The 26,462-nt window shown below is 53.4% G+C and overlaps 1 protein-coding gene across 1 annotated transcript; it reads right to left on the bottom strand.

Annotated features, from left to right (window-relative positions):
• Positions 1–431: 431 nt before the first annotated feature.
• On the bottom strand, positions 432–26,198 carry COLGALT1 (collagen beta(1-O)galactosyltransferase 1). Its single transcript, XM_007995729.3, has 12 exons — positions 25,864–26,198; positions 22,063–22,173; positions 21,017–21,134; positions 14,601–14,735; positions 13,435–13,639; positions 11,412–11,531; positions 6,315–6,391; positions 6,120–6,226; positions 5,498–5,630; positions 3,993–4,120; positions 2,687–2,893; positions 432–2,415 (listed from the first exon to the last, which is right to left on the bottom strand). Exons 1-12 carry the CDS (start codon positions 26,121–26,123, stop codon positions 2,148–2,150), a joined length of 1,869 nt encoding a protein of 622 aa, XP_007993920.3. The 5' UTR covers positions 26,124–26,198; the 3' UTR covers positions 432–2,147.
• Between the last annotated feature and the right edge of the window lie 264 nt (positions 26,199–26,462).

Below are 26,462 nucleotides of genomic sequence, written 5' to 3' on the forward strand. Positions count from 1 at the left end.
CTAATCCTTTTTTTTTTTTTTTTTTTTTTGAGATGGAGACTCATTCTGTTGCCCAGGCTGGAGTGCAGTGGCAAGATCTCAGCTCACTACAACCTCCACCTCCTGGGTTCAAGCGATTCTCCTGCCTCAGCCACCCAAGTAGCTAGGATTACAGGCACCCACCCCCCATACTAGGCTAATTTTTGTACTTCTAGTAGAGAGGGGGTTTCACCATGTTGGCCAAGCTGGTCTTGAATTCCTGACCTCAAGTGATCCGCCCACCTTGGCCTCCCAAAGTGCCGGGATTACAGGCACGAGCCACCATGCCAGGTCCCCCACTAGACAGCTTCCCTACTGCACCTGCCCTGGTTTCCTCCCAAATCTTGTTGGGCAGTCAGGGGTGGGGAATGTGGGCAGTGTTTTGGTGCCAAGCAAAACCCCACAGACTTCTGTGAAAACCAACCAGGAACGTTTATTAAAAAAATAAGCAAGTTATCCCCAAGAGGGTGAAGCACCGCTGGCCGGTTCTGACATTCGATTCAGGCTGAAGGCGTGGCAACTCCTCCGGCCCTTGCTGGGAAATGTCCTGCCCAGGCCACGGGCGGTGCCCCAGTGCAGCTGGGCCCCCGAAAAGCCCCCAAACACATGATCCCACCAAAGGCTTGAACAGAGCAACTTCATCAAGCAGGCAGAGACCACACCTGAGACACAAGGGCAGGGAGGTAAAGCACAGGGGACTGGGGTTGGGCCAGGGACACCCAGCCCCCGTCTCCAACTGGCGCCCCCTCCAGGGGGGCTGACATGTGGTGTGGGGCCACCAGGACCTGTGGCTGCCCCTGGTGGGGGAAGAACAACCCTCCCTCTTGGGTGGTCGGGGTATGTTGTCTGCACACAGCTCAGGTGACCATGGGCACAGGAAGAATCAAACTCAGTCAACCATCCTTCAACCCAACTGGGAGTCTGTGAGGCCTGGCACACAGGTGCTCAATAAATGCTTGTGGCATGAAGTGAAGGGACCGATCTTGTTCATCTCTGTGCCCTAGCACTTGACATGTAGCCCATGATGAAAATGCAGACTGAACAACTGTCATCCTCTTTCGTATCACTAGTGCCCAGCACACAGTCAGTGCTCTTGAGGTGTGTGGAAAAGAAGCCAATTAAAGAGTGAGAAGTTCCCACACCGTCTAGCAGTGAGGGGGAAAAAGGAAAAACGTGAAAAGTACCTTGTTCGCTCCTATTCCCATCCCACAGCTCAGCTCCCTGCACACAGCAGGTGCTAAGTGTACCACATCAATAACTTATCTTTGTGACACGAGTGCCAGGCACACAGTAGGTGATCGATATGTGCTTGAATAAACGGACAGAAGCATCTTATTTATCTCAATATTCCCAGAGCCTGGGCTGGGCGCAGTGGCTCATGCCTGTAATCCCAGCACTTTGGGTGGCCGAGATGGGTGGATCACTTGAGGTCAGGAGTTCGAGACCAGTCTGGCCAACATGGTGAAACCCCGTCTCTACCAAAAATACAAAAATTAGCCAGACGTGATGGCGCACACCTGTAGTCCCAGCTACTTGGGAGGCTGAGAAACAAGAATTGCTGGAACCTGGGAGGCATAGGCTGCAGTGAGCCAATATTACACCACCGCACTCCAGCCTGGGTGACAGAGAGAGACTCTGCTCTTTAAAAAAAAAAAAAAAAAAATCCCAGAGCCTAGAATGGCACCCAATACACAGTAGGCACTCAATAAATCCTTGAATGAATTTTAAAAATGAATGTGTATCAGTAGTGCCTGATTCTTACTCTGATCAGTAACTGCTTGATGACTGAATCAATTGCTGATAGAGGGAATAATTATGCCTCATTCACTGCCATAACATGGGAACCTGGCATACAGCAGGTACTTAATAAGTGTTGGGCACATGAACAGACGAAGAGGGCTTGGTTCCTCCCAGTTCCCCAGGGCCAAGCCCTGTTGCTGGCATGCAGTAGGCACTCCATTAATGCTGCCTGTGTGCACGTGATTGCTTAGCAAGAGCTGGCTGGACACCACCCCACACGAGAGCCCTCTGCGGCCTGCCAAGGGGTCCTAGAGGTGGCCCTGATGTCCTCAGTAAGCACCTGGAACCTGGGCCAGCGATGGCTGCTTTGGCTTTCTGGCTGCCACCCCTCAGAGTTCATCCCGGGCAGCACTGTCCAGTGGGGACTGGAGCACGTCTGAGTTCTTGGCCTCACGGCTCAGTGCCTGCTGCTCCCGCATCTTCTGGGACTTGGCGCGGTCCCAGTCGGTCTTGACGTGCTCATTGTTCCATACGACTGAGGTCTCAGTGTCACTCACATAGCCATCGTCTCCTGTGTAGTGTGTGGGGTAGATGAGCAGCGGCTCCACGGAGAAGGCATGCAGGTTGCGGAGGGAGAAGTGGGCCTTGTACTCGGACCTAGGGGGAGGAGGAGGGGAGTGAGGGGCAGCAATGGCTTCAGGGGAGGGGACAGCTGGAGGAAAAATTGGAGGTGAAGAAGTCAGCGGGGATAGATTAAGACGTAAGTGTGCAGGGGATACAAATGGAGACAGATCTGGGAGGGGGCGAACGGAGGGAGAAGTAGGCAGAAGAAGAGACATCTCCTCGGAGTCTGTGAGTCTCACGCCCCCAGCCTCCCAGGACAGGCCCACCGTGAGACCCCAGCCCAGCAGCCGCCTGCCCCTCTCACACTGGGTGCTTGTCGAACATGACGGGCAGGAACTCGTCCACAGGCAGCATCTTGGAGAGCGGCTCAGCAGCCAGCAGCTTGTGGGCGCCTTGCAGGGAGATCACGTAGGCCAAGGTCCAGTAGGAGTAGTCGGCCTCCACCAGGTTCCTCACGCGGGGCACAGCCTTCTCGGGGTGCTCCACCTGCATCCGCTTCCGGCCCACGTAGCTGGGGTGCAGGATCGGGCCTGTCACTCTCCTCCCGCCCTCCAGAGGGAGCTTGCCCAGAAAACTAGGGATCTAGTTACCCCGCCAGGCCCTGGGATGGAAGCAGGCTCAGCATGTTTGCGGAGCGCGGTGACTGGATGGAGTGAATGCAGGAGCCCAGGGGTCTGGGGGTCATGGGGGTCATGGGAATTAGAGTTTTTCCAAAGGGCGTGAGGGAGCCGTGGAGGCTTTGGAGCTGGGGAGAGCAGGATCACGCAGACGTTCTCTGAGGCTCAAGCTGCTCTGAGTTCAGAGGGCAGTGGGGGTGGAGGTGGGCGAGGTGCCCTGATGTGGGGAGCAGTCAGGAATGGAGGGGTGCAGTTACTATTCACACGGGGCAGTGTTCCCAGAATGTGGATTAGGGCACTGCACTTGGAAGGGAAAGATGGAGGAAAGGAGAGGACAAACCAGCCCACCTACAGGAGAGAAGAACGGCTCCAGTGCCGGAAACATGGTGGCGGTACTTGTCTAAGACCCAGGCGCCCTGGCCACGCCTCCACACTCTTCGGCCACACCTCCAGCTCTGACCACGCCCTCCATGACCACACCCCCATGCTCTTCAGCCTCGCCCGCAGGCTGCCCGGTCAAATTTTAGCCACATTCACTTCCATAGGCCTCAGTCAAGTCTCTAAGCCCTGACCAAGCCTGCAGGCTGCTGGCCAGGTACCTTGAGTTCTGGGTGATCCTTCTAAGGTCCTTCCCTATATAGTCTACAGCCCTGACAGCGCTCTCAGGCCCCGGAATCACGTGAATCCTCCTGCTACGTTTCCAGGAGTTGGCCACGCCCCACGCCTACCACCCTGACCACACCCAGACATACGGCTCTAGGCTCAGCTGCAGCGCTCTGGCCACGCCCCTAGGATCCAGCTCCACTCTGCCTCGCAGCCCCACCTCTAAGGCCTGGTCATGTACCTAGGTTCCAGCTCCACCCCACCCTCAAGCCCCGCCTCTAAGCCATGACCCGTCCCCAGGCCCCAGCTTCACCCTGTCCCCAACCCCACCTCTAAGTCCTGGCCTTGCCCCAGGCCCCAGCTTCACCCCACCCTCAGATCCCCACTCACATGAGGTCCCAGTCCAGGCCCTCCCGCTCTACATCCCGCATGAGGTTCATCAGGCGTCTCTTGAAGAAGATCTCAAAACGCAGGTCATCCTCAAACACAAGCGATTTCTGCAGCCCCCGGTCCACCACCTGAGAGAGGAAGCCCAGCCAGGTCGCAGGGAGGCCAAGGCCAGGCCTGACCCTAAAGCACAGAGCTCTGCTTTGAGAAGCTCTGAAAGACGAGGAGAGAAGCCAGTGCATCTCCCCGCCTCTCCTAGCTCCAGGGACATCTGGACATCCAAACCTCTGCCCTCTGTCGCCCATGATGGATCTCTGAAGAGGAAGGCCTCCCAGCCCCTCAAATGTCCACACCTCATGCACCTCCCGCCTTGCAGCCGCACGCCCCCATTTGGCTTCATGTTTGATGATAACAAGTTTTTTTCTTTCTTTTTTTTTTCTCTTTTTTGAGACAGAGTCTTGCTCTGTCGCCTAGGCTGTAGTGCAGTGGCTCAATCTCGACTGCAACCTCCGCGTCCTGGGTTCAAGTAATTCTCCTGCCTCAGCCTCCTGAGTAGCTGGGATTACAAGCATGTGCCACTACACCCGGCTTTTATTTATTTTTCTTTTTTTGAGACGCAGTGTCACTCTTGTCGCCCAGGCTGGAGTGCAATGGCATGATCTTAGCTCACTGCAACCTCCGCCTCCCGGGTTCAAGTGATTCTCCTGCCTCAGCCTCCCAAGTAGTGGGATTACAGGAGCCCACCACCACACTCAGCTAATTTTAGTATTTTTAGTAGAGTCGAGGTTTCACCATGTTGGCCAGGCTGGTCTTGAACTCCTGACCTTAGGTGATCCACCTGCCTTGGCCTCCCAAAGTGCTGAGATTACAGGCATGAGCAACCACACCCAGCCATTTTTCTCTTTTTTTCTGAGACAAAGTTTTGCTCTGTTGTCCAGGCTAGAGTGCAGTGGCACAATCTTGGCTGAATGCAGCCTTAACTCCTGGGATCATGTCACCCTCCCACTTTAGCCTTCCGAATAGTCAGGACCACAGGTGTGTGCCACCATGCCTGGCCCTGTTGACACCCTCCTCCAATCACAGCCTCTCCCTCTGAGGGTGGCTGAGGATGCCTGGGCTGGTGGGGTGTCCCCGGCACTGGGCAGGTTCTGGTTCAAAGTGGCTCTGTGGCCATGACTTCTATTACTAAACGTCAAGCATAGAGACCAGGCTGGGAGGAATGAGGATTTGTTTACAGGTCCCAGGCCCCAGACACCACCTGCTGCTCAAAAGGGCTCACCCCTCCCCCCAGCCTGTTTCCACATCTGCGCAATGGAAGGATGGCAGACACACCTGGGGTTGATACAGCTGGTGTGGCGCATCATTCACGAAAGAGACGTCACGGGTCCCATGGCTGAGGCTGGATGCCTGGCCAGGGCTTTGGGGAACTCCTTCAACCCCTTCCCGCTCCAAATCTCAGAGGAGATCTAGAGTCATAACTCTGGCCCCGCCCATCGCTCAGGACACACCTCCTTCCAGATGTTGTAGTGGCTCAGGAAGCAGCCCAGCTCACCCTTGGTGAGGGGCCGGCCATGGTAGGGGTCCCGGTAGCCGGGCAGCATCTGGATCCCCAGCGCCTCCACCTGGCTTGTGTTCATGGCTCTGGAGAGGAGGAGGAGAGGGTCACGAAGAAGGCTCACCCTGCCTGCCATTCTGCCATCCCCGGCTATTCCACCACCCCCTGCGGCGTTGAGCAGCTGGTCCCCCTCTTGTAGCACTGGCACCCCTCCTGGACACATGGGGTCTCACTCGCCTGCACATGGTATACACTCATGGGCAAACCTGCTCTCCTCCTCTCCTGGGGTCTGACTTACCCCTCCATAGTCCCCACCAGCGCGGTCTACACTGACAGCATGCAAACCTACCCATTCCCCTGGGCCAGGACTCACTTGCCTTCCATGGTCTACAACTGTGAGGATCTGCCCCTTCTCCGGGGTCCCATTCACTTGCCCTCCATGTCGCCCACTGATGTGGTCTACACCTGTTTGGACACCACGCCCGCCCCCATCTGAATCACTTGCTGTCTACCAGTGAGGTCTACACCCACATCCACGTGTGGACCCGCCCCCCACCCCCAGGCCTCGAACTCACTTGCCATCCACGGCCTCTACCAGCCGGCACTCGATCTCCTGTGCCTGCAGGGCCCGCAGCATGCGCTCCCGCCGGTCCTGCCGCCGCCTCAGGTTGATCATGAAGACCTGCAGCCCGGAGAGCCCCGAGCCAGATCAGCCCCTGCAAACGAGGGCCCTCCACCCCCACCCTGCTTCCAGGGAAAGCCCAGCCCACCTCGTCAAATCCCATCTTGTCCGGTGTCTTGGTGGGAGCCGAGATGAAGCGGGAGGGCTCTGCTGGCGGGTGCTTCACTGTGGGGCACAGACGTACAGGAGTCGCTGGGGTGAGGGGCCTCCTACCTCTCTCCAACAGGCTTTTCCCACTGGCTCCATGGCTCCCAGTCAGACTAGCTCGGCCCACAAAGTCGACCTGGCTCCGCCCACATCAGTGCTGCTCTCTAGAAGCCCCTCCCATGTCATCTGAACCCTGCACAGAAGCCCAAAGCCCTGGCCACACCCAGGTCCCAACTTCACCCCGCCCCCAGTCCTGCTTCTCAGCCCTGGCCACACCCCAGGCCCCAGCTTCACCCCGCCCCCAGTCCTGCCTCTCAGCCCTGGCCACACCCCAAGCCACAAGTTCACCCCGCCCCCAGTCCTGCCTCTCAGCCCTGGCCACACCCCAGGCCCCAGCTTCACCCCGCCCCTAGCCTGGCCTCTCAGCCCTGGCCACACCCCAAGTTCCACGTTCACCCCGCCCTCAGTCCTGCTACTCAGCCCTGGCCACGCCCCAGGCCCTAGCCTCACCCCTCAACCTCCCCGAGCCTTGTCCCTGGCCTTGCCCCAGGCTCCAACTTCACCCTGTTCACCCTGCCCCTCCCCAGCCCCACCTCTAAGCTCTGGCCACGCCCCAGGCTCCAGCTTCACCATGCACCCCCCCAGCTCCACCTTTAAACCCTGACCATGCAACAGCTTCGCTCCCACCCCCAGCCCCGCTTCTAAGTCCTGGCCATACCGCAGGCCCTAGCTTCACCCTGCCCCCAGCCCCGACTCTCAACCCTGGCCACGCCCCAAGCTCCAGCTTCACTCCGCCCCCAGCCCCGCCTCTAAGCCCAGGCCATGCCCCAGGCTCCAGCTTCACTCCGCCCACAGTCCCGCCTCTAAGCCCTGGCCACGCCCCATGCTCCAGCTTCACCCCCCAGCCCCACCTCTAAGCCCTCACCAACGCAAAGAACTCCCATTCCTACCTCAGGCCCTTTGTACATGCTTGGTCCCTGCTTGAAATACCCTTCCCTTCCCTGCTCTGTATCCTTACTTTTCAGCTATGATGCCCTGGGCATGGGGGTCACCCTCCCCACTCCCACCTCCCTAGGCTGAGCCAGGCCTCCTCTGGGCCCCAACAGCACCTGGACTTGCACCACCAAAGCTCCCATCCTTGCTGCCCTAACCCCCTGGCCCTGTGCCTGTCTGTTGTGAGCCCCTTGGGAAGGACACCAGGTATGTCTGCTCACACTGGGCCCCTAGTGCCCAACACAGGGACTTGGCACACAGCAGGCACTCAGTAATTGCTTGTAGAATGAACCAAGAAATGATGGCATGCTGTGTATTCTTGACTGGCCCGGGCCTCAGTTTTCCTAATCTATAAAATGGGTCAATAAGCCACTGAGAGGTTTCACGAAGAGATGTCATGAGATCACGTACTATGTCATGGGGTGAACTATGTCTCCCCAGTGCCAACCACCAGTACCCCAGGGTATGATCCTATTTGGACACAGGGTTGTGAACAGAGGTCGAGTTAAAATGAAGTCATTAGGATGGGCCCTAATCCATATGGCTTGGGAGGCTGAGGTGGAAGGATTGCCCAGGAGTTCAAGGCTGCAGTGAGCTATGATGGTGACACTGCATTCCAGCCTGGGTGACAGAGACTCCATCTCCCAGAAAAGCAAAAAAGAAGGCCGGGCACAGTGGCTCACATCTGTAATCCCAGCACTTTGGGAGGCCAAGGCGGGTGGATCACGAGCTCAGGAGTTCAAGACCAGCCTGGCCAACATAGTGAAACCCTACCCCTACTAAAAATACAAAAAATTAGCCGGGCGTGGTGGCAGGCGCCTGTAGTCCCAGCTACTTGGGAGGCTGAGAGAGGAGAATGGCGTGAACTTGGGAGGCGGAGCTTGCAGTGAGCAGAGATCAGGCCACTGCACTCCAGCCTGGGAGACAGAGCGAGACTCCAGCTCAAAAAAAAAAAAAAAAAGAAACCTAAATTAACAAATTAGCTGAGCATGGTAGTGGCATGCACCTGTGGTCTCAGTCACTCAGGAGGCTGAGGTGGGAGGATCGCTTGAGCCAAGGAGGTTAAGGCTGCAGTGAGCTGTGATTTTGCCACTGTACTCCAGCCTGGGTGACAGCGAGACTCTCTCTCAAAAAAAAAAAAACAAGGCCGGGCGCGGTGGCTCAAGCCTGTAATCCCAGCACTTTGGGAGGCCGAGACGGGCGGATCACGAGGTCAGGAGATCGAGACCATCCTGGCTAACACGGTGAAACCCCATCTCTACTAAAAAATACAAAAAACTAGCCAGGCGTGGTGGCGGCGCCTGTAGTCCCAGCTACTCGGGAGGCTGAGGCAGGAGAATGGCGTAAACCCGGGAGGCGGAGCTTGCAGTGAGCTGAGATCCGGCCACTGCACTCCAGCCTGGGCAACAGAGCCAGACTCCGTCTCAAAAAAAAAAAAAAAAAAAAAAAAAAAAAAAAACAAATAAGGAAATGACGACACCAATATATGTATATGTGAGAACTTAAACTGGGAAAACTCTGGTAGCCACAGAGACGCTTCTCAGGCCCTGGTTCCTGATGGGAGGTAGTGATAAATGGAGACCCACCATCCCCGACTGTGGCCGGGTGGGACCTGGACATCTAAGTATGCCAGACTCTTGGTGTTGCGGGGGGCCTGCCCCAGTGATTGTGCAGTCTTCAGGTGTCACCTCAAAAAGACTCAAAAGTCTCCCCTAGGCCGGGCGCGGTGGCTCAAACCTGTAATCCCAGCACTTTGGGAGGCCGAGACGGGCGGATCACAAGGTCAGGAGATCGAGACCATCCTGGCTAACAAGGTGAAACCCCGTCTCTACTAAAAAATACAAAAAACTAGCCAGGCGAGGTGGCAGGCGCCTGTAGTCCCAGCTACTCGGGAGGCTGAGGCAGGAGAATGGTGTAAACCCGGGAGGCCGAGCTTGCAGTGAGCTGAGATCCGGCCACTGCACTCCAGCCCAGCGACAGAGCGAGACTCCGTCTCAAAAAAAAAAAAAAAAAGAAAAAATTCTCCCCTAGGCCAGGCGCAGTGGCACACACCTGTAATCCCAGCATACTGGGAGGCCAAGAGGGGCAGATCACCTGAGGTCAGGAGTTTGAGACCAGCCTGGCTAACATAGTGAAACCCCGTCTGTACTAAAAATACAAAATTACCCAGGCATGGTGGCAGGTGCCTGTAATCCCAACTACTCTGGAGGCTGAGGCAGGGGAATCGCTTGAACCCAGGAGGCGGAGGTTGCAGTGAGCCGACATTGCACTACTGCACTCCAGCCTGGGTGACAAAGTGAGACACCGTCTCAAAAGAAAAAACAAAAAGTCTCCCCCAAACACAAAGGACAGAGTGCTATTCCACCTTGAGCCACCAGGGGGAGCCGCAGATAGACTTGTTCAGATATCGGTAAGGCTGGGGAAATGGAGCCGGGGACAGACGCCTCACCCCTCCCACCCAGTCTCCATCTATGCAGTGGTGTGAATGGCAGTGGCGTTGGCAGGGCTTTCTGCGCCCAGAGCAGGGCAAGGCCCACATTAGAAATGGCTGAGATGGGAGCACCATCCCGAGGCAACCGCAATTACAGCTCAGCCCTGCGTGCTCCTCCAGTTGTAGAGGGACAGCTGCTGGTTTCATAGCTTATGGATTTTTTTAAATTTTTATTTATTTATTTATTGATACAGGGTCTGGCTCTGCTGCCCAGGCTGGAGTGCAGTGGCGCAATCATGGCTCACTGCAGCTTCGACCTCTTGGGCTCAAGGGATCCTCTTGCCTCAGCCCACCGAGTAGCTGGGACCACAGGTGTGTGCCATCACACCTGGCTAATTTTTTTTTTTTTTTTTTTTTTGGTTGCCCATGCTGTTCTCAAACTACTGGGTTCCAGGGATCCGGCCGCCTCGGCCTCCTGAAGAGCTGGGATTATTATTTATTATTATCATTATTTTTGAAGACAGAGACTTACTCTATTGCCCAGGACACAGTGCAGTGGCACAATAATGACTCACTGCAGCCTCCAGTTCCTGGGCTCAAAGGATTCTCCCACCTCAGCCTCCTGAGTAGCTAGGAATACAGGTGTGTGCCACCATATCGGACTAATTAAAAAAAATTTTTTTTCTTTTTTTTTTGAGACAGAGTTTCACTCTGTTGCCAGGCTGGAGTGCAGTGGCACGATCTCGGCTCATTGCAACCTCCACCTCCTGGGATCAAGTGATTCTCCTGCCTCAGCCTCCCGAGTAGCTGGGACTACAGGCATCCACTACCACGCCCAGCTAATGTTTTTTTGTATTTTTAGTAGAGACGGGGTTTCACCATGTTGGTCAGGATGGTCTCCATCTTTTGACCTTGTGATCCGCCCGTCTTGTCCTCCCAAAGTGCTGGGATTACAGGCGTGAGCCACTGCACCCGGCCAAAAATTTTTTTATAGAGAAGGGGTCTCACTATGTTGCCCGGGCTGATCTTGAACTCCTAAGCTCAAGCAATCCTCTCACTTTGGCCTCTCAAAGTGCTGGAATTACAGGTGCGAGTCACCATGTCCAGCCTATACACGCAGTTCTTTAGTGAAAACTTGCTGTCCTCTCAGTTCTCACATCCTCCATAGCTCCTGACTGTCCTCAGGGGGAAGGTCCCTTCCTCAGCCTGGTCTCTGAGGCCATCTACCCTGGCCCTGGATACCAGCCCCAGGGGCCCACTGACCTTGCCTGTTCCCTAGGTTCACGTCCCTTCCAGCCTCTCAGCCTTTGCCCACGCTACCACCTCCCGCTGCAGTCCCCTTTCTGGTGAACTCCTACTCATCCTGTCCCTTAATGCCACCTCCTCCAGGAAGCCCACCCGACAACCCCGAGCACGCTGCGTACAGCTGCCTGCAAACCAGCACTCTGTAACAGCAGGGACAACCCTCCACCTCGTTCACATGTGCCCTTGCACTCAGCACCCCCCACAGGGACTGGCATCTGCCTGGCACTCAGTGCTCACAGGACCGATTCGAGACATCAGTGAAAGGGAGGCAACCTAGCCCCTCCCAGGGCGGTGTGCAGGCAGACTCACCCATGACCTCCAGCTGCACGTGCATGAAGCTCTCAGCCTCATCCTGGAGGGTGCTGTGGGCGCGCAGCGGTACTGGCAGGAAGCCGTACTCCTCCTTGTTGCACACGTACATCTGCACCTCTGCAGGGGCCAGGGAAGCAACAGACACATGTAAAAACAGGCCAGGCCCAGTGGCTCATGCCGTCCATCCCTGGGCTTCAGGAGGCCAAGGCAGGAGGATCGCTTCAGATCAGGCGTCTGAGACCAGCCTGGGCAACAGAGCAAGACCTCATCTCTACAAATAATTTTTTTTTTTTTTTTTTTTTTTTTTAGACAGAGTCTCACTCTGTCTCCCAGGATGGAGTGCAGTGGCACTATCTTGGCTTACTACAACCTCCACCTCCTGGATTCAAGCGATTCTCCTGACTCAGCCTCCCAAATAGCTGGGACTACAGGCTTGTGCCATGCCACCATGCCCGGCTAATTTTTGTATTTTTAGTAGAGACAGGGTTTCACTATGTTGGCCAGGCTAGTTTCAAACTCCTGACCTCAGGTGATCCACCCGCCTCAGCCTCCCAGAGTGCTGGGATTACACGTGTGAGCCACTGTGCCTAGCCCAAATAATTTTTTTTTTTTTTTTTTTGATACGGAGTCTCGCTCTGTTGCCCAGGCTGGAATGCAATGTCACGATGTCGGCTCACTGCAACCTCCACCTCCCGGGTTCAAGCGATTCTCCTGCCTCAGCCTCCCTAGTAGCTGGGACTACAGGCACAAGCCACCACGCCTGGCTAATTTTTTGTATTTGTAGAGACGGGGTTTCACCGTGTTAGCCAGGATGATCTCAATCTCCTGACCTCATGATCCACCCGCCTTGGCCTCCCAAAGTGCTGGGATTACAGGTGTGAGCCACCGCGCCCAGCTCTACAAATAATTTTAAAATTAGTTGGGAATGGTGGTACCTGCCTATAGTCGCAGCTACTCAGGAGGCTGTGGCAGGAGGATCACTTGAGCCCAGCAGATTGAGGCTCCTGTGACCTATGATAGCGCCATTGCACTCCAGCTTGGGCAATAGGGCAAAACCCTGTCTCAAAAACAAACCAAACAAAAAACAGTAAAAATGCATGTTGAGGCACAAAAAGGAAACAGCTTGACAAAATGTGAGTTAAGTTACTTCCTTCTACATCTATCCTTTTCTGGATGGTTTGAACTTTTTTATGAGTGTATCTTTTTTTTGAGACAGAGTCTGGTTCTGTCGCCCAGGTTGGAGTTCAGTGGCGCCATCTCGGCTCACTGCAACCTCCGCCTCCGGGGTTCAAGCAAGTCTCCTGCCTCAGCCTCCAAGTAGCTGGGATTACAGGCACTTGCCACCACGCCCAGCTAATTTCTGTATTTTTTTTAGTAGAGATGGGTTTTCACCATGTTGGCCAGGCTGGTCTCGAAATCCTGACCTCAAGTGATCCACTGAGCCTAGCCGAGTGTGTATCTTTTTTAGACTAAAAAATTCAACGATGCTCTTTTAATTTAATTTTATTGTATTTATTTTTTTTGAGACAGAGTCTCGCTCTGTTGCCCAGGCTGGAGTGTAGTCGTGAGATCTTGGTTCACTGCCTCCTGGGTTCAAGCAATTCTTGTGCCTCAGCCTCCCGAGTAGTTGGGACTACAGGCACCCACCACCACACCCAGCTAATTTTTGTATTTTTAGTAGAGATGGTTTTCACCATGTTGGCCAGGCTGGCCTCAAACTCCTGATGTGACCCGCCCGCCTCATCCTCCCAAATTGTTGGGATTATAGGCGTGAGCCACTCCGCCTGACCAACCAATAGATCTTAAAGAGCTAAGGAATGAAGCTAAGTAAAGCCAGGGCTGGAGAGAGACTGGGTCCTGGAGACATTATCTGAACACCTAGATATAGCTGTATCTGAAGTCAGCCCTGCGCTGCAATGTTTGGGTTCTGTGAATCTTCAGTGTGCTCTGAACTGGCTTAGCGCAAAACTCAAAGAACCAGGCAGATGGCCCTGCAATGGCAGACCTCTCATGTACGTACCTGCCTGCTTGCAGGAGAAGGCGAAGACGATGATGTCGTCAAAGGACCAGGTGTAGTCGGGGTGAGGTGGGTAGAAGGCCAGGTTCCTGGACGCTGCCTTCCGCAGGTCTATCAGGAAGGTTGAGTGCACCATGGGAACTGCAAAGCAGCCCCGGCGGTCTCGCTTGCGGATGGGGATGTAGGCAGGTGTGCGCTTGTAGTAGCCCTGTGGGGAGAGAGCGACAGTTCCGCATAGCTGTCTTGAAAGGTGAGGATGGAGGCCCATGATAGCGGGCGGCATGGAACAGGACCAGACGGAGAGCCAGGCACAGCAGTGTGTGCCTGTGGTCCCCCAGATTCAAGCCCAGTATGGGACCTGTGGCCAGGCCTGACCAATAAGAAAGAGCCTTATATTTCCCCAGCTTCAATAATGAGTTCAGAGGTAGTGTAGAGGAGACTAGCGATGGCCCAATCAGAATGGATGATGGCTGGACGCTGCTGAGATCACTCTAAAGCTGTCTGAGAATGAACCCACCCAAAGGATGGAGAAAGAAAGTTATCCAAACACCTGGATCAAGCCATGCCTGAAGTCCCATCCTGACACCACCACTTGCTAGCTGTGTGAGTTTAGGCAAGTCACTTCCTCTCTGTGTTTCTGTTTTCACCTCCGGAATAGCAGGGTGGGGGACAATCAAAGACCCTCTATTCTTCCCTCCCGTCTGGCCTCAGAGGACTGTTTAAAGATTACCATAATGAGTTTTTGTTTTGTTTCGTTTTGTTTTTGAAACCAAGTCTCACTCCATCACCCAGGCTGGAGTGCAGTGGCGCGATCTCGGCTCACTGCAACCTCCGCCTCCTGGGTTCAAGTGAGTCTCATGCATCAGCCTCCCGAGCAGCTGGGAGGACAGGCGTGTGCCACCGAACCTGGCTAATTTCTGTATTTTTTTTTTTTTAGTAGAGATGGGATTTCACCATGTTGCCCAGAGTGGTCTCAAACTCCTGAGCTCAGGCAATCCGCCTGCCTCAGTCTCCCAAAGTGCTGGAATTACAGGCGTGAGCCACCGTGCCCAGTTTCCATGATGATTTTTCTAAAACACACACACAAGGTTGTGTGACGGTAAGTTTCACTCTAGCCACGAACCCACCTGCTCAGCCCAGACCCCACAGTCCCCAGGCGCTCACTGTACCTGGGAAGTCATTCCACACCAGAAGTTGGAGTATGCAGCCCGGGAATCCAGCATGGGGGCGACCACCGTCTTATTCTCAGCGATGAGCAGGCTCAGCGTGTCAGGGTTGAGGATCAGGTTGTCTGCGTCTACAAACTGCAAAACACCCCACACAGCATCAGCGTGGGCTGCCAGAGTGACTCCAGGTCAGGCTAGCACTCAGAACAGCTGGGGCAAAGGCCAGAGCCCTGGGAGTCTGGCAAAGACCTCTGGAAGCACCCCCACACCGGCTGAAATGGAGCAGGGACCCCGTTTTAGGGGCCTGCAGGATCCCCTGGATCATGGAAATAAAGCAAAGGTCTTGAGTTCCTTCAAAGAAAATTCTAGGCACTGAGCTAGCCCTGAGAAGCAAATGAACAACCAGAGTAAGAAGGTAGCAAAACATTTTTTTTTTTTGAGACAGAGTCTCACTCTGTCACCCAGGCTGGAGTGCAGTGGTGTGGTCTCCGCTCACTGCAACCTCCGCCTCCCGGGTTCAAGCGATTCTCCTGTCTCAGCCTCCCGAGTAGCTACGACTACAGCCGTGCACCATCACATCCGGGTAACTTTTTGTACTTTTAGTAGAGACGGTGTACCGTCAAGTTGGCCAGACTGGTTTTAAACTCCTGACCTATGTGATCCGTCCACCTTGGCCTCCCAAAATGCTGGGATTACAGGTATGAGCCACCATGCCCGGCCTAGTATTTTGCTTTTTCTTCCTTTTTTATTTTTTAAAGGGACAGCATCTTGCTCTGCCACTCAGGCTGAAGTGCAATGGTGCAATCGTAGCCCACTGCAGCCTGGAGTTTCTGGGCTCAAGTGATCCTCTCATCTCAGCCTCCCAAGTAGCTGAGAGTACAGGCATGCGTTACCATGCCTGGGTAATTTTTTTATTTTTATTTTTGTAGAGACAAGGTCCCTCTACATTGTCTAGGTTGGTTTTGAACTCCTGGGTTCAAGTGATCCTCCTGTCGCGGCCTACCAAAATGCTGGGATTACAGGTGTGAGCCACTGCACCTGGCCTAAAATTTAAAAAAGAAATACATACATACATATACATACAGAAAATCACACATAGAAAATGATTAGATCTGGATGTTTCCCCTCTATTAGGATGTAAAGACACAAAAGTCACGATATATCACAGAACCACTAACATGTTTTTTGGGTTTGTTTTTTTTTTTTTTTTGAGATGGAGTCTTGCTCTGTCGCCCAGGCTGTGGTGCAGTGGCCGGATCGCAGCTCACTGCAAGCTCCGCCTCCCAGGTTTACGCCATTCTCCTGTCTCAGCCTCCCGAGTAGCTGGGACTACAGGCGCCTGCCACCTCGCCCGGCTAGTTTTTTGTATTTTTTAGTAGAGACGGGGTTTCACCATATTAGCCAGGATGGTCTTGATCTCCTGACCTCATGATTCGCCCATCTCGGCCTCCCAAAGTGCTGGGATTACAGGCTTGAGCCACCGCGCCCGGCCGGGTTTCTTGTTTTTTTTTTTTTTTTTTTTTTTTTTTTTTGGAGTCTCCTGTTGCACAGGCTGGATGGAGTGCAGTGGCACGATCTCAGCTCACTGCAACCTCCACCTCCCATGTTCAAGCAATTCTCCCTTAGTCTCCCAAGTAGCTGTGATTACAGACACATTCCACCACGCCAGGCTAAGTTTTGTATTTTCTGGTAGAGACAGGGTTTCACCAGGTTGGCCAGGCTGGTTTCGAACTCTTTATTTCAAGCGATACACCTGCCTCAGCCTCCCAAAGTGCTGGGATTACAGGTGTGAGCCACCGCGCCTGGTCTGGATGTTTTTCTTTTACTGCTGGTCCACAGAGATGCTTGCTGTTACCCAGGCAGTATCATTTAGAATATTGGATTAACTGCCATAAACAACAACAAAAACTAGAATTCCAGTATCCCCCGGCAACGTGGGAATACCATTTCCACATGGCAACCTTCAGCTGCAGAGGGGAGTTGGCTGGCTCTTAGGACAAGCCCTGTGGTCATGTTACATACCCCATCCGGTCCCTCTGGATGTTTGAATCTGTGACCTTTGAATATTAATGCAGAACAAACAGCCAGATCGCTGTGGCAGTTCCTCAAAAAGCTAAACATAGAATTACTACATGATCCAGGAATTCCATTCCTAGGTATGAACCAAGAGAATTGAAAGAAAGGACTCAAACAGGTTCTTTGTTTGTTTGTTTTTGAGACAAAGTCTTGCTCAGTCACCCAGGCTGGAGTACAGTGGCGTGATCTCGGCTCACTGCAACCTCCACCTCCTGGGTTCAAGTGATTCTCCTGCCTCAGCCTCCTGAGTAGCTGGGATTAATTACAGGCATGCGCACCACCATGCCCAGATAATTCAAACAGGTCAATGTACGCTCATGTTCATGTCAGAATCCTAACAGCCAGGCCAGGTGCAGTGGCTCACACCTGTAATCCCAGCACTTTGGGATGCCAAGGCAGGCAGATCACATGACGTCAAGAGTTCGAGACCAGCTTGGGCAACATGGTCAAACCCCGTCTCTACTAAAAATTACACACACAAAAAATTAGCCAGGCATGGTGACACATGCCTATAATTTCAGCTACTCGGGAGACTAATAACGCAGGAGAATCGCTTGAACCCAGGAGGCGGAGGTTGCAGTGAGCCGAGATCATGCCACTGCACCGCAACCTGGGCGACAGGGCAACACTCTGTCTCAAAAAACAAACAAACAAAAAAAGAATCTCAACAGCCAAAAAAAGTGGAAGCGACTGAAGTGTGTCCATCAATGGATGAAGAGATCAACACAATACGGTCCACCCAGACAATGGAATAAGAGACAGCCATACAGAGGAAGAAAGCACGGTTCCAGGCTGTAATGAACCTTGAAAACTCGATGCTGAGTGAGAGAAACCAGACACGAAACGCCATGTAGTGTGACATTCCACTGATGTGAAATGCCCAGAACAGGCAAATCCACAGACAGGAAGCAGATGAGTGGCTGCTAGGGCCTAGGGGAGGGGAATGGGGAGTTGAGGAGTGACTGCTGATGGGGTTTTCTTTCCGGGGAATGAAAATGTTCTGGAATTAGAGGTGGTGCTTGCGAAACAAATAAATATATACGTGAACTGACTTCAATTAATACAAACAAGAAACAGGATAAAGTGAATCTCTCCAGGAGATACAATTAAAATTTAGATGCTGGCCAGGGGCGGTAGCTCACACCCGTAATCGCAGCACTTTGGGAGGCTGAGGTGGGCGGATCACGAGGTCAGGAGATCGAGACCATCCTGGCTAACACGGTGAAACCCCGTCTCTACTAAAAATACAAAAAATTAGCCAGGCGAGGTTGCAGGCGCCTGTAGTCCCAGCTACTCGGGAGGCTGAGGCAGGAGAATGGCGTGAACCCAGGAGGCGGAGCTTGCAGTGAGCAGAGATCGCGCCACTGCACTCCAGCCTGGGCGACAAAGCGAGACTCCATCCCAAAAAATAAAAAATAAAAATAAAATAAATTAGCCTGGCGTGGTGGCAGGCGTCTGTAGTCCCAGCTACTCGGGAGGCTGAAGCAGGAGAGTCACTTGACCCTGGGAGGTGCCGGCTGCAGAGAGCCAAGATTGCGCCACTGCACTCCAGCCTGGGCGACAGAGTGAGACTCTGTCTCAAAAAAAAAAAAAAGAAACACGAAAATATAATTTTGTGTCAAAAGCCACTTTGAGTTTTGAACCAGCACTTTGAGCTCCACCCCGGTTTGCTGAGGGAAAAAAGCTAAAGCCAGGCAACCTCAAACCACAAAAGCAAAATCCGAGAGGCAGGACAAGGCAGCTTTGTGCCAGAACGCTCTGGAAGGTTCCAGATCCACCTCTCTGCCTTGCCAGTTCTGACACCCCGCCAGGGAAGATGTCCCCTCCCTCTGTCAGCCTCTGTTTCCTCACCTATAAAATGATCTGATAAGCCACCAAGCAAGAGAGTCCCCTCAGGAGCTCCATCCGTCCTCCCCGGACGTGGCACTGTCCCCGTTCCTCTCTCCCTGGCACCTTCACATCTAGTGCCAAAACAGACCGTCTCCTTCACCTCGTGACGCATCCTGAACCCCCTGCCTTTCTCCACGGCCCCCACCCCATGCAGGCCTGTCCATCAATTGCTGGTACCCTGCTCGGGCCTCTACTCCGGCCTCCTGCTAGTGCGTGCGGCTTCTGCTGCCTGCAACAACCACAGTGGCTTTTTCTTTTTTTTTTTTTTTTTTTGAGATGGAGTCTCACTCTGTCACCCAGGCTAGAGTGTAGTGGTGCGATCTCAGCTCACTGCAACCTCCGCCTCCCGGGTTCAAGCGATTCTCCTGCCTCAGCCTCCCAAGTAGCTGAGGTTACAGGCGTGCGTCATCACACCAAGCTGACTTTTGTATTTTGGTAGAGACAAGGTTTCACCATGTTGGCCAGGCTGGTCTCGAACTCCTGAACTCCAGCAATCCAGTTGCCTCGGCCACTCAAAGTGCTGGGATTACAGGCATGAGCCACCACGCCTGGTCCACAGTGGCTTCTGAAAATCTTACATCAGAACACAGACCTCCCCTGCTCACACACCCTCCATAGCTCCCCATTCCCCTCCAAGTAGACACCAAGTGCCTCCACTGGCCTGTGTAGCTGGACCTCTAGCCACCACTGCATCGTAGTCACTTTGCTCACTTGATTCCTTTCTTTTTCTTTTCTGTTTTTTGTTTGTTTGTCTGTTTTAAGAGATGGGTTGGATGTGGTGGCTCACCCCTATAATCCCAGCACTTTGGGAGGCCGAGACGGCCGGGTCACCTGAGGTCAGGACTTTGCGACCAGCCTGGCCAACATGGTGAAACACCATCTCTACTAAAATTACAAAAATTAGCTAGGCATGATAGCGGGGGCCTGTAATCCCAGCTACTCAGGAGGCTAAGGCAGGAGAATTGCTTGAACCCAGGAGGTGGAGGCTGCAGCGAGCCGAGATTGTGCCACTGCACTCTAGCCTGGGCAACAGAGTGAGACTCTGACTCAAAGAAAAAAGCAAATCAGGAGAATATAGGAAAGTATGAAGGCTGAAATAACATTTGGGGTGGATCATAGAAAATTGTGTAATGGATTCAATGTATATTATTTGGGGGATGGATGCCCCAAAATCTTTGATTTCACCACTTCACAATCTATGCATGTAACAAAATTATACTTGTGCTCCATAAGTTTATACAAATTAAAAAATAATAGTAATATTCAATCAATAAAGTTTTTTTTTTTTTTTTTTGAGAGAGTCATTCTGTGGCCCAGGATGGAGTGCAGTGGTACGATCTCGGCTCAAGAAAAAAATAAAAAATAAAAAGACTCAACTGTTCCCTTCCTCATGAGACAAGGTCCCTGCAGGAGGAAGTGCAAGTCAGGCCTCAGCAATTCAACGTGGCCACCGCCCCCCAGTCCCTGACCCCTTCCGGCTGCTTCTTGGAAGTGACCCAAAGGTTTGGCCATTACATATGATGGTGATAAAAACAGACGTGGCACGGTCAGGCGCTGTGGCCCATGCCTGTAATCCCAGCACTTTGGGGGGCCGAGGCAGGAGGATCACTCGAGCCCAGGAGTTGGAGACCAGCCTGGGCAACATAGCAAGACCCCATCTCTACAAAAATATTTTTTGTTATTTTTAAAAAATATTTATGTATTTATTTATTTATGAGACAGAGTCTCACTGTGTCGCCCAGGCTGGAGTGCAGTGGCACAATCTCGGCTCACTGCAACCTCTGCCTCCCAGGTTCAAGAGATCCTCCTGCCTCAGCCTTCCGAGTAGCCAGGATTACAGGCACCTGCCACCAGGCCTGGCTAATTTTTGTATTTTTAGTAGAGACGGGGTCTCCCCACGTTGACCAGGCTGGTCTTGACCTCCTGACCTCAAGTGATCCACCTGCCTTGGCCTCCCAAAGTGCTGGGATTACAGGCATGAGTCACCATGCCTGGCTTCTATAAAAATAAAAATAAAAAATTAGCCAGGCATAGTGGTGGGTGTCTGTGCTCTCAGCTACTTAGGAGGCTGAGGCAGGGGAATTGCTTGAACCCAGGAGGCAGAGGTTGCAGTGAGCCGAGATTGCACCACTTCACTCCACCCTGGGCCCCAGAGTGAGTCTCTGTCTCAAAAAAATAAATAAAAAAATAAAAATGGACTTGACCCAAGTGTCTAAACACAGGGGACAAATGGGGACAGAAAAGCCCATTCTGGTGCTGAGGATCAAATGAATCCCAGCTCCTCCTCCACTGACCAACCATGTCACCTTAAGCAACTCATCTCCCCTCTCTAAGCCTCAGTTTACCCTTCTGCAAAATGACGTTAAGGATGGTCCTGGCATCCTGCTGTTCCGCCTTCCCTGGGGATACCCAGACCTGCCCGTGATCCACAGCCAGCCGGCTGAGAAACTTACCAGGATGTAATCAGCCCACATGTCTCGAGCTGATTTCAGGGCTGCCTGGCGCAACTTCATGACATGCTCGTAGCGTGAGTCAGACCAGTGTTTCGGGCCTTCCTCGTCTGGGTAGGACCTATGGGGAGGCAGCAGTGATGTGGACATCACAAGGCACCATCAAAGCCTAGCAAGGGCCTGAGCTGCCTTCAGGGTACTCAGAGAGAGCTTCCTGGAGAAGGGGACATGTAAGCTGATCTGAGGGATGGGAAAAAGGAAACGAGGAGGAAAGAGAAGTGGGGAGAATGTCCCTGGCCGGAGGTACAGCCTGTGCAAAGGCCTGGAGGGAAGAAAGCCCGAGGCACACTGGAGGGAAGGAAGGAAGCTCAGAGTGGGGCCCAGTGCAGTGGCCCACGCCTGCGATCCCAGCACTTTGGGAGGCAGAGGTGGGAGGATCGCTTGAGGCCAGCACTTCAAGGCCAGCCTGGGCAACACAGTGAGACCCTATCTCTATAAAAAATACAAAAACATTAGCTGGGCATGGTTATATGTGCCTGTAGTCCCAGCTACTCAGGAGGCTGAGGTGGGAGGATAGCTTGAGCCCAGGAGGTAAAGGCTGTAGTAAGCTATGTTCACTCCACTGCACTCCAGTCTGGGTGATGGAGTGAGACCCTGTCTCAAAAAAAAAAAGAAATCTCAGAAAGGAACTGGGTGGGGGCAGGGAGTCCATGCTGCCCAGGGCCTCAGGGAGTAGATAAACAGCAAAGTCAGTGCTGGGACCAAGACTGAGTCACTGAGCCAAGGAACAAAGCAGTGGGCGAACCCAGAAGAAAAAGGGAGTGAAGGAATTCTAGGTGCAGGGAATGGCTTGGGCAAAGGTCTGACAGGAGGATTATGGCCTATTTGTAAAGATGAGGGAGGGTCAGAGTAGCCTAAATGCTGCCTGGCTGGGCTGGAGAGGCAGGGACTGAGGGCCTGTTATGCTGTCCTGGGACAACGGGGAGCCATAGAGGGTGTGTGAGCAGAGGCAAAGCCCAGTCAGACTAGGAGCAGGGAAAGGCGCTCACCTGGGCTCCTCCGCCGGCCGCCACTCCACAGAATGGTACAAACTCTTCACGGCCACCAGCCACTCCCGCAGCACAGTTGACGTGTTATCCATGTTGTGGTCCGTAGCCACCCTGAAGGGAGAGGGAACAGGCAGCGCAGTTGGGGAGACTGAGGCAGGACCAGGCAGCAGTGAGGCAAGTCGAGGACCACATCCCCAACTGGCCTCCCACCAGCCACGCACCCCTGGCCAGGACACTTCTCCCTTTCTTTTTTTTTTTTTTTTTTTGAGACAGTCTTACTCTGTCACCCAGGCTGGAGTGCAGTGCAGTGGCGCGATCTTGGCTCACTGCAAGCTCCGCCTCCCGGGTTCACGCCATTCTCCTGCCTCGGCCTCCCAAGTAGCTGGGACTACAGGTGCCCGCCACCACGCCTGGCTAATTTTTCTATTTTTTTTTTTTTTTTTGGTAGAGACGGGGTTTCACCGTGTTGGCCAGGATGGTCTCAACCGCCTGACCTCATGATCTGCCCACCTTGGCCTCCCAAAGTGTTGGGATTACAGGCATAAGCCACCGCGCCTGGCCCTTTCCATGTCAGTTTCCTCATCTGTAACATGGGGGTGGGAACAGGACCCAGTTTACTGGGAAGTGGAAGGATTAAACAAGCTAAGTTTGGAAAGACACATTAGTGATTGGCTGTTTTATTACTGAGCATCTAAGATCTTGCAAACCACATTCACTAACAAATATGTGTAACTTCATTTTTTTTTTTTTTGAGACAGAGTCTTGCTTTGTCGCCCAGGCTGGAGTGCAGTGGCATAATCTTGGTTCACTGCAACTTCCGCCTCCGAGGTCCAAGCAATTCTCCTGCCTCAGCCTCCCAAGTAGCTGGAATTACAGGTGCACGCCACCACACCCAGCTAATTTTTGTATTTTTAGTAGAGACGGGGTTTCGCTGTGTTGGCCAGGCTGCTCTCGAACTCCTGACCTCAGGTGATCCACCTGCCTCGGCCTCCCAAAGTGCTGGGATGATAGGAGTGAGCCACCGCACCCGGCAATTTTTTACTGTATATATCAGGCCAGGCACAGTGGCTCACACCTGTCATCCCAGCACCCTGAGAGGCCGAGGCGGGTGGATCACCTGAGGTCAAGAGTTCTAGACAAGCCTGGCCAACATGACAAAACCCCATCTCTACCAAAAATACAAAAATTAGGCCAGGCACAGTGGCTCACGCTTGTAATTTCAGCACTTTGGGAGGCCGAGGCGGGCGAATCACTCGAGGCCAAGAGTTCGAGCCTAGCCTGGCCAACATGGTGAAACCCTGTCTCTACTAAAAGTACAAAAAATTAGCTGGGCATGGTGGCAGGAGCCTGTAATCCCAGCCACTCAGGAGGCCGAGGCAGAATTGCTTGAACCTGCAGAAGAATCACTTGAACCTGGGAGGCGGAGGCTGCAGTGAACCAAGATCGTGCCACTGCACTTCAGCCTGGGCTCAAGAGCGAGACTCGAGTCTCAAAAACTAAATTAGGCCGGGCGTGGTGGCTCAAGCCTGTAATCCCAGCACTTTGGGAGGCCGAGACGGGCGGATCACGAGGTCAGGAGATCGAGACCATCCTGGCTAACACGGTGAAACCCCGTCTCTACTAAAAATACAAAAAACTAGCCGGGCGAGGTGGCGGGCGCCTGTAGTCCCAGCTACTCCGGAGGCTGAGGCAGGAGAATGGTGTAAACCCAGGAGGCGGAGCCTGCAGTGAGCTGAGATCCGGCCACTGCAGTCCAGCCCGGGCTACAGAGCAAGACTCCGTCTCAAAAAAAAAAAAAAAAAAAAAAAACTAAATTAAAAAAAAATTATTTAAATTAAAAAAAAATTTAAAAATTTGAAAAATTAAAAAATAAAAATAAAATTAATTTTTAATTTTATTTAAAATTAAAAATAAAATTAATTAAAATTAAAATTAATAAATTTTTTTTAAAATTAAGAAATGAAATATCACAAACCAGCTGGGTGCAACGGGTCATGCCTGTAATCCCAGTATGTAATCCCAGCTGAGGCAGGAGAATCACTTGAGCCCAGGAAGGGGAAGTTGCAGTGAGCTAGGATTGCACCACTGCACTCCAGCCTGGGCAACGGATATAAAACCCTATATCAAAAAAAAAAAAATGTTATCTCAGCAGGGCGCTCATGCCTGTAATCCCAGCACTTCGGGAGGCTGAGGCGGGGCAGATCATGAGGTCAGGAGATCCAGACAAGCCTGGCCACAATGGTGAAACCCCGCCTCTATTAAAAATACAAAAATTAGCCAGGCATGGTGACGCGTACCTGTAATCCCAAGCTACTCAGGAGGCTGAGGTAGGAGAATCACTTGAACTTGGGAGGTGGAGGCTGCAATGAACTGAGATCGTGTCATCGCACTCCAGCCTAGGCGACAGAGCAAGATTCCGTCTTAAAAAAGAAAGAAAAAAAAAAGCATATCTCATCTCAAAGTATATCTCATAAACCCCTTACCCTGCCTTCCTTCATCTTCTCCTGTGAGCCACACCACTTCAGTGGGCTGCAGTCATTTATTCATTCAACAAACATTTGTTAAGTACCAATTGTGTATTTGGATTATCCAGACTGGGAAATCGGGTGGAAGGAAAAGCAACATTTGGGAGTTTAGTTTGACTGTAGTGCCAAGAGCTAATTCTACCCAATAAATTAAGTTGACAATAACACCAGCAATGAATAACACCAGCAATGATAGTAATCATAATAAAATCACTGAGAGCCAAGCCCATGCCAGACCCAAGGACTCCACATCCATTAACTGGTTAATCTTCAGAGACAAACCCAAAAAGAGAATTATATTAATACACTCATTTTCTTTTCTTTTTCTTTTTTTTAGAGGCAGGGTCTTACTCTGTAGCCCAGGCTAGAGTGCAGTGGTGCAATCATAGCTCACTGCAGCCTCAAACTCCTGGGCTCAAGCGATTTTCCCGCCTCCTGAATAGCTGGGACTACAGGCACACACCACCACACCCGACTAATTTTTGTATTTTTTCTAGAGACAGGGTTTTGCCATGTTGGCAAGGCTGGTCTCGAACTCCTGAGCTCAAGTGGCCCGCTCACCTTGGCCTCCCAAATTGCTAGGATTACTGCGTGAGCCACAGCGCCCGGACCTATTTTCCATTTGAGGAAACTGAGGCAGGGAGTGAGAAGTCACCAGCCAAAGACTTCTTCAGAGCTCTGGCCCGTTCCCTCCCAAGAAAGCATCCACTTCCTCCTGGGCCATCTGGTCCTGGACTCCACCCACGCCGGTCCGAGGGCAGGGGTTTGACTGGGGCCTGGAGCCGGGCTGAGTTCAAGCTTAAGGGCAGTAGCAGGCACAGAAAAGCTTGCTGTTAGATGTGGCCCCTGGCAACGCCCCAGTGGGGGCTCCGGGCTCATCAGTCCTTTGGAGGTGTACGTGCTCCAGAGGGAGTTAGAACGAGTCACAGTCAGTGGGGCCGGATCTGCCCTAGTAGGGTCCAGCAGACAGGAGCGGTGCCCAGCCCACCCTAAAGGAGCCAGCAGGAGGAACTCGGTCCCGCTTGTCTTAATGTGGGGAGGGCTGTGTCTGGCCCCATGGGAGGACAGCAGGCAGGGGGCACGCGTGGGCCCATCCCGATGAGGCAGCGGGCAGGGGCATGCGTAGAACCGTCCCGATGGGGGTAGAGAGCAGAAAGCACGCGCGGATCCGCCCAAAAGAGGATAGCGGGCAGGGCTCGTGTGAATCCACCCCAAAGGGGACAGCGAGAAGGGGCTCTCGTGGACCCGCCCGATGGGGACAGCGGGCTCGGCTCACCATAGCGCAGTGCGCTCCCGCGGGTGCCGCAGCCGCTCGAGTGCGCCCAGCGTGGTGGGCAAAGCGTGGGCCGCGTTTCGCGCCAACAGCGCGATGAGCACGCGCGGCGCCTGCAGGGGCGACTCCGGGCTCCAGCGCTCCTCAGGGAAGTAGGCGTCGGCGCCCGGCTGGCCCCCCGGCGGCAGTGGCGCCAGCAGCAGAAACAGCAGCGCCTGCAGCGACTGCTCGCGCCGCCGGCCGCCGCGTGGGGCCGCCGCCATCGCGCCACGCGTCTCCTTTAAGTCGTTTTTCTGCGGGAGGACTCTGGCCGCGCCTTAAAGGGGTCATTGGGGCCCCGCCCGGCCGCGCGCCTTGAAGGGGAGGAGCGCGCCTGGCGTGAAGTCCAGGCCCCGCCTCCAGACGCTCTTCGAGACCCAAAGCCCGGAGTGACGTCACCTGCAGCCCTACCCAGGACGCCCCGCCCCCGCACCCACGTTAAAGGCACAGAGCGCTTGGAGCGCGTGGAAGGGAGGTTAGGGGTAGCGTTAGGGTTAGGAACCCGCGCTTTCTCCAGGTGCGTCGTACCACCGAGACCTCCGCCTGATGCGCCGCCCAACTTC

Source organism: Chlorocebus sabaeus, chromosome 6 (assembly GCF_047675955.1).
Source record: "Chlorocebus sabaeus isolate Y175 chromosome 6, mChlSab1.0.hap1, whole genome shotgun sequence".
In the NCBI taxonomy this organism is placed as follows: Eukaryota; Metazoa; Chordata; class Mammalia; order Primates; family Cercopithecidae; genus Chlorocebus; species Chlorocebus sabaeus.

Excerpts from the sequence above, each read along its gene's own strand:
- COLGALT1 (XM_007995729.3), bottom strand. The coding sequence starts at position 26,123 with ATGGCGGCGGCCCCACGCGGCGGCCGGCGGCGCGAGCAGTCGCTGCAG. Across the intron at positions 22,174-25,863 it reads CGGGAGCGCACTGCGCTATG|GGTGGCTACGGACCACAACA; the intron begins GTGAGCCGAGCC and ends CTCTCCCTTCAG. Across the intron at positions 11,532-13,434 it reads CTTCTCCTGCAAGCAGGCAG|AGGTGCAGATGTACGTGTGC; the intron begins GTACGTACATGA and ends TGGCCCCTGCAG.